This window comes from Phytophthora infestans, genomic scaffold (genome assembly GCF_000142945.1).
Source record: "Phytophthora infestans T30-4 supercont1.35 genomic scaffold, whole genome shotgun sequence".
Classification (NCBI taxonomy): Eukaryota; Oomycota; class Peronosporomycetes; order Peronosporales; family Peronosporaceae; genus Phytophthora; species Phytophthora infestans.
Window position 1 is genome coordinate 363266 of NW_003303724.1, and position 8221 is coordinate 371486.

Below are 8221 nucleotides of genomic sequence, written 5' to 3' on the forward strand. Positions count from 1 at the left end.
CCGTGCTCCATGTTCGTGGAGCACTTGCACTTGTCCCGAAGATGCCTGTCATCTTCCGAACCGACTCGAACTGAGAGTCGTTCATATGGGAGAAGTCGTTCCTATCCATGGCAACGAGCTTCGGAGAGGTTCAGGTAGTCTACCCGCGGTGGCGTGGATTGACTACTAGTGCTACCAAGTGTGACGGGGTCACACAGCACCTTGCGCTAGAGGAAGTTATCTTCCGAGAGTTTACAAACTCTCAGTGAACGGCAGTTCACAGGTCCCCTCTTTAATTAAAGAGAGCGAAGTGACCTAAATAAGGTAGATTGTAAACTGAGTATATTTATAGGTAGGTTAAGTTTGGGTTTAATACAAACTATTAGTTACCTATAGAAATGCAATGTCATTTAACCAATGGTTGGCTTTGAACGACCTTGGTACCTTGTACCAAATATCCCGGAGATTTCTTTACATAAGTAGGTGCATCAGCAAACGACTAGCGTGTTCTGAATTTCTGTCGTGCCATTGGCTGATATATGGGGAGCAAGGCTCATTATTAGCCAAATTGGAATATGACGTGTATTTGAGTGGCCAGGGCTGTGGCCATGGCTGTAAAATAAAGTCAGAGTTGATTTCTCCTTAAACCTAAGACTCAGTCGTCCTATTGCGAGCTTCCTCAACACTACAGTGTAAGCAAGTAACGGAGTATACACATGGCCCGTTACAGTTGGTGATTGGATGACCTAGGTAGTGAGGACAGGGTAAGCTCCGATAAATCAATCCCTTCGGAATACAGTTCCATATGCAGTATGGCATCGTCGATCCCCGGAGTATGCTCGGTTGAGAACGTTTGGATGTGCAGTCCTGGCATATGTGGATAAAGTGGAAAGGCGTAAATTGGACGCAAAGGCTCGAGAGGCTGTATTTGTTGGGTATTCCCGTGAGAAGAGGGGATATCGCTTGTTGGATAGCAGTACCAACAAATCTTTCTACAGCCACACTGTTGTATTTTATGAAGATAAACATGGTCGGCTTCTTAGCAATGCATCAGAGCAGAGTGCTTCTGATCAACGTGTTGTGTCAACCAATGAGTATTTTGGTATCGATAGCAATGTCGAACCCATGCTCGAAGACATGCACGAAGCTGAAAGCGATAATGGTGACGGTAAAGAAGGTGGTCATCGGTCAGGTGGGGCTGATGACATCGTAAGTGATGACCGTCCAGGTGGGGCAGATACAGAGTGTGATGCACGGTCAGGTGGGGCCAAAAGTGGTCACGCTGACAAACTAGATTGTGCAAGTGGCACATCCGAGACTGATAGTCAATCTAGTGAGTGCAATAAATGCAATAAGAAAAGAGGTCGGACCAAGAGTGGCGCCTCAGAGACTGTTGAGTCTCAACGTAAGAGGAGCAAAATGCGGTGCGAGGCACCGGCATCAGAACCATCAAAGGTTCCATGCACAGAGGCAATTTCCACTTCAGTGTCTCGTGAGATGACGAGCACGAGCACGAGCACGAAGATGCCAGCAGAATCTCGTGGGCTCTCAAGCAAGGGGGGGCGTGACAACTTCCTCATCTAGAGGGCTGCGAGAGTATGTGGCTCCGAAAGGTGCAAGTGCAGAAGGTTACACAACCCGGAGTGGACGGGTGAGTAAACCACCGCCGTGGTTAAGTGACCACATTCATATTGGTTATTCAAATGCGATTGAGAATGAGAGCACATCTGTGTGTTCTTCTTCTGTTGAATGGGTGAGAGCTCGTGAGGAGCTTCAGCACGCAATGGCAAAAGAAAAAGCCAATTCATGGTGGCAAGACTATTGCTGCATGACAGAGAGTGCTGTAACTGAGCCAGAAACATACAAAGAAGCAATAGAGTGCGAGCAAAATATGCAGTGGAAGCGTGCAACAAATGCCGAATATGAAGCGTTACTTAAGAATGGCACGTGGAAATTGTTACCACGCAGGAAACACATGAAGGTGTTGAAGAACCGTTGGGTGTTTCGAATTAAATATTTGCCGAATGGTGAGATTGATCGATACAAAGCGAGGCTTGTAATTAAAGGCTTTATGCAAGTCTGTGGTATTGACTTCCTGGAGGTATACTCACCTGTGGTCAGGCTTGAAACGCTGCGTGTCCTCTTAACGTTTGCCGCAGTCTGGGATTACGAAATACACCAAATGGATGTTACCACTGCGTTTTTAAATGGCAAAATTGATGTTGAAGTATAAATGGATAAGCCAGAAGGATACAAGGAAAAAGGAAAAGAAGATTGGGTGTGTCGCTTGTTGAAAAGTCTGTATGGCTTAAAACAAGCACCACGAGTGTGGTTTCAACTTTTGAAGTCTTTCTTGGAAGAGCATAGGTTTACTATGTTGAAATGTGAACCTTGTGTGGCTGTAAAAGTAATTGACGGGCAGCTGGTCTTTATTCCACTGTATGTGGATGATTTGATCTTGTTTGGCCCCAGCATGAATCTCATCAACAAAATGAAGCAAATGTTACGAGAACGTTTTGAGATGAAGGATCTTGGAAAGCTGCATTACATGGCCGGACGTGCAGTATCGCTCCAACTGCTAACGTCGGCGCGTTCAGCAGTATTGGTAGGCCCCATCTCCTCAACTTTGCCTGCTGATGTTCCACTGCTCCTTCGACCGGGATTGAGAAGGCGTAAGTCGTCTCCGCTGTACGCGTGATATGAAGTTCCTCGACTGTGCAGCTTTGAATCCTGTCGTATTTTTTATTGCTGAGTGTGTTTCCACTCTTGTCTAATATCCACGGGTTGGCGTTCCATTTGAATGCCGGCCAGAATGCTTCAACTAACGCCGTCATCTCCCTCCACGGTGACTCCAATACCCTTGGTAGCTCGATGATCCATCTTCCTGCTACAGTCCAGCTAAGAGAGTCTACTTCCAGTTGCTCAAGATCCGTCTGGTACTTCAAGATGGAGTCTGCTGAAAGGTCATCAGGTGGTTGGAGCCAAGTAGTCATCAGCTGCTGCACTCTTTCCCCAGGCTGTCCTCTGACTCGTGTGGCTGCCTTAGCGGTCCCGTTAGTCGGAGATATAACTTCACCCCACTCACTCGTTGATCTGCGAAAGACCCAAGCTTTCCATGCAGACCAGTAAGTGTCTTTGCGTTGCACGAGCCACGGTATGGTGTGTTTAACTCTCTGGGTCTGGCATGGTATAGGAACTGATGCCAGCCCCATTCCTCCTGCCGGCTTTGGGGCATATACAAGTCCCGGATTCACCTTGTGCCGACTCGTATGTGTCGCTGTGCTGTGTCTCCATAGGAACTGTTTTTGCAGGTTGAGAATCTGCTTCTCTGCCCATAGGGGCTTCTCGAACGCTGCCGCAGTGAAGTGCACGGACGGTAACATAATAACATTTAAGATCGTCACCCGATGCTCCACACTGTTCGCTAATCTCATAGCCGTTGCCAGTCTTCGCTGAATGTTCCGAATGCGTGTGGCCCAATTCACATCCGTCAACGCTCCGGTGCCCACTTGATAGCCTAAATAACGGACCGTATCTCCATGTTTCAGGACCGGCAGGCCATGGAACTGAGTCAACTCGACTGTCTTATTCAGGAAGATGAGCATGCTTTTGGCTGACTGGACCTGTAGACCAGACAGTCTACCAAAGCGCTCCACAATCTGCATGGCTCGGGGGATCTGCTGAGCTCGCTGCAGAAATAGAGTAGAGTCATCTACAAAGGCCGAGAACAAGTGTCTTTGATCTTCTGATCCCGGTACTTCAATGCCCTGCAATTCTGGGGCCTGCCAAATGGCTAAAGCCAGCACCTCTGCTGCGATGATGAAGGGCAGCGGCGCGACCGGGCACCCCTGCCTAAGTATTAATGCTATTTCGATTCGTACGATTTAGAACGTGTTTCGTCGCGGCGGGCGACGGCCGTAGCGGCCTTGAATACGTGGAGAATTTGATGAACGTGTTTCTCGTTGGACAAGTCGTGGCATACAGAACCTTCACCACTATGTCTGGGGCGCGCCTACGCCTCAGTACCAGCTACTTCTGCGTGGTGTCCGTCCGTCAACCAACCTCGGCATCAGACGCTTGCATATTTTTACCGTGTAACGTAGCATGAGAATGTCAGATTTCTTGCGACGTATTCATGGTGGGCTGACGTCACGGTACGCCAGTCCTTTATCCAATCCGGTACGACGCACAACGCGTTTTAGTTCCCGTTGACGAGAATTAAAGGTCGGAACTCAGTCGGACAGCGATTTATCTAGACAGTTAAATCGACGTTTGTACCTGTCGGCTCTGATACAGCAGTTGACTTTGGTATGGAGGCTATACCAATTCTTTCGAAGTTGGACGCGCACTTGATGTCACTCCGCTCGGTCACGTTCGCAAGTACATCGGGCCTACAGCATCCAGGGCTCGGCGCCTTGACGAAGACGCAGACACAGACTCGGACACGTCGACCGAGATGTTAGCGGTTGGATTCTCACGCGGAGGACCAATGCCCAGTGACGCTCGAAACATAGTCAGCTTCAATTCATCACCTCGACTGGCAGCTCCAGTTCCGGAGGCGTGGTTTCTAGGAAGCGTCACTCCGGTGGTTCCTAGTGGTGTGACGGCTTCCCCTTGCGGACAAGGAGATCAGGCTCAAGATATTCCTAGGGTAGCGAACAGCGACTACACGAGGCAATCCGCCACGATACAACATGTACCACAATCTTCGGCGGCCACTACAGCGGAGATAGCTCATTACATGAGTGCACAAACGATGGCTGTTATGCTCGCAATGGCCCAGTCGACGGAGAGGCTGGTAGAAGCTACACAACAATGGATCCAACGATAAGTTGAACAATCTTACCAGATAGTACAGTCGGGCGCGCCACCAGAAGCCGCAGCAGCTTCATCCCCGCTGATTCCGGTAGACCGAACTTGTGTCGTACGCGGCCAGCAGCCACAGCGTAACCGGGAACGTTCCCGTCAACGCCGCAGTCGACGCAGCAGAAGTCGCAGTCCGTACCAGCGAGTTTCACACCATTTACACGACCGGACCCGTGACAGACATCGCGATCGGAGTCGCAGCCGGGCCCGCCAACATTCACGCTCTCGCAGCCGCGGCACGGTGTACCACGGCGACTCGGTTGGTCGACCACCGAGGGACCCGACGCTACATCGTACAGGGGCACTTCCATCTCCCCGTCCACGTGACCACGAAGGTCACCTCAGCGAATCTCCCGGTGAGATGGCTACGACTCGGGGCGACATTGTCTTCGATGACAGTTCACGCGGACACCGCAGCAGTGACTCGGAGCGATCAGTTGACCATCGCCACCAGCCGTCTTCAAGGTGAGACGCGAATGTGCACAGACATCAAGCACTCGAGGAGCCACGAGACTCGCGAGCCCTGCGTTCGCGCGATTACCACTATCGCGAAAGTGCCGGACATTCACGCAGCAGGACCAATGATGACGACGATTTTGGGCGAGCATCGCTGAGACAGGCGATTGAGGATCTGACCTCTGGAGCGACAACGTTTCGACCACCAGCAACTGAGCTTGAGGTTCATCTAGAGCGACAACGTTTCGACCACCAGCAACTGAGCTTGAGGTTCATCAGACGTCACGCGTGGGACCACGACCACAATGTAGGGAAGTCGAAAGCGATTTAATTCGATACTGGCAAATGCCGCTCCTGGACCGTGTTTCGCCAATTCAGCATCACGAAATTCTTTGCAAGCGTTACTGGGTAGCGAAAGTGACTGCAAAAATGATTTTCACCGTCAACTTCGGGACTCGTCCACTTTACCATTTTCTTCCTCCCCCTGCGCAGAGCGGCGGGAGGCATTCAGTGACCCACGACTCGGCCACGTGGGGATCCGGAGACACAGTGCCAACGGTACACACAGCTACTATATCCAACCTCCGCCAGGCTCTCTCTCGAGTCCAAGAATACGCCATCGAGTGGAACCCTCGGCCGGTTGCTGAGGTTTTTAGCGCTGTGCATGCCATCGCAATGACGGACACACTTGATCGAGCTCCAGAAATTCTCGTGTACGCCACGATCAATTTGTACACATACGTGTTCACAGGTTTGTTTCAGTCGATTCGTGATAACGCGCTCGCCTCGTCACTCGTACCTGAGGTTCGAGCGATATTATCCCATGATTCGGCGGACGTCATTGACACAGCAATTGTTGACACGTGGACAAGAGGCGGTTCTATCGCGACGCTCTGATCATCGGTCACGGCCAAACAAAGGACGCCACAACCCCCGGTTACAACAAAGTCGCTCCACATTCCTCTCAGCTATTCTGACCCTAATACCGAAGAAGGTGGGTACATCTACCTGCTTACGATTTCAGACAAAGAGAGGACGCGACTTCCCTAGCTGTAAGAACGTCCATGACCTAGTAACACTTAAGGACGACGTGCTCCAGTATTTGAAGCGTCGGCATGGAGACTTGAAGGACAATCACCAAACACTCTAACCTGATGGCGCAGAGACGTTCAACATCCTGCACGCGTTTATATTTTTAATTCATATTCAAACTTCGCTGCTCGTTCGCCTCAATTCGAAATCAACCGACCAGTGTCTGCTGATAGCCATAATCCTATCACAGAGGCAGGATCTCCTTCGATCATCATGCCATTCGATGGTGGTACCCGTAGTCACGGAAATATAAGCGCCCACGCCAGCTGCGTGTGGTCGGAGGCAAATTCACTATTATGGTGGACCACCAGTACTATATTTCCTGGAGGAACCAACAATTAGATGGAAGCACAACGGGCTCTTAACGGGTTTACGGGGGCCCTACCAACACGAGCGTGCAACTCCAATTTGGATCATCATTGACTCTTCAGTGATCATAAACCTGGCGCTTGCAAAGCGACGTACCAATGCTCGAAATCTCATTTTGACAATGCAGGAAATTCCACGCCTACTTTTCGGCCTTCGCAAGCCGTTTTTGGTGGCAGCTCCACGAGCGTTTAATACAGCGTCGGATGGACTGTGCGACTGGAACATGGATTCGGCACCGAGTGTTTCGAAGACGATCTTCTCAGATACTCGGACCTGGCTACTCGTAAGGAGTAAAGCTGCTCACCCAATCGAACTGGAGGCGCCAAGACTTTCATTTCCATCGCAGAGGTTAATCGATTTCGCTAAATGGCGAGCACGTTGGACAATTGTTATGACGGATTTCAAACGAGTCGCACGTCTTGTATTGTATCGTTTCCTAGTTTATCACAGCGAGATGGAAACACTCCCGTCTACACGCACGAGAGCGACTATTCCTGAATTGATCAATCTTCGGCTCGCCTCGAGACATCTCAGTTCGACACGAACGGATCCAGCGAATGTATTGTGTATGGTCATGTACGCTTGAGCGTATTCTGCTCGTTCCAGGCTCTCTCCGCCACACATGACATTCCATTTCCAATCGACACCGTATTCTTACAACCAACTGCACAGCACTACGAGATTTCAGGCGACGACGAGAAATTGCTATCATCAATTATTTAATGACCCGACGCCAGGATCACTGGCACACTCAGAATTTGCAGAGGTCAGACCTCACGGGACCAGCGTCCCATTAAAATCCTTCGTCCCGATTTGTAATGTCTACATCTCGCTTTATACCCAGAGCTTCCTCGATTGTGACACAAATTTGTGTAGCATTGCGGCAGAAGGTCTCATTCCGCGGTGGATCGACCCTACTTCACGAATTGGCGTGCGACCCGTACCAACTAACTATCCTAGTGCGGTAGAAGGATCAACTGTCGTCACTCATTGACTACTCCACGATTATTATCGCGAAAGGTGCATCATTGCCAGTATTGCGTCGCTTGCAGCTGACCCTGTATTTCATTCGAGTGCGTTCGCCCTTGTACCGAAGAAGGACGTTCCATTGACAGAGGTTGGTCGGATTATCCATGATCTATCCGCGCAGCAAGGCGTGTCCATCAACGATATCACCAATTCAGGCTTCACATCAGATGCTTGCTGGGATGCATATTCCAGTACATCTGCTCGAATTCTGGAGCTACAGCGGCGTTACCCAGGGTGCGTCATATATGCGCTCGGGGCGGATATTGCGGAAGCATTCCACCATGTCCCGGTAAAATCATGATATTCTTCCGCGTTTGGGGGCACTTTCCCACGATCGCACGTCGGTATTGTGTCGGGCATGGCAGTATTTGGCTGGACAGCTTCTTCTAGATTCTTCGCAGTCATGGACAAGGCGGCCCGCCACTATCAG

At 50.3% G+C, this 8221-nt stretch overlaps 1 protein-coding gene across 1 annotated transcript; it reads left to right on the top strand.

Moving 5' to 3' along the window:
- Positions 1-5646: 5646 nt before the first annotated feature.
- On the top strand, positions 5647-6451 carry PITG_15199 (uncharacterized protein; the record flags this gene model as incomplete). Its single annotated transcript, XM_002898618.1, has 2 exons — positions 5647-6105; positions 6326-6451. The coding sequence occupies 2 exons, from the start codon at positions 5647-5649 to the stop codon at positions 6449-6451; spliced, it is 585 nt and encodes a 194-aa protein (XP_002898664.1).
- Between the last annotated feature and the right edge of the window lie 1770 nt (positions 6452-8221).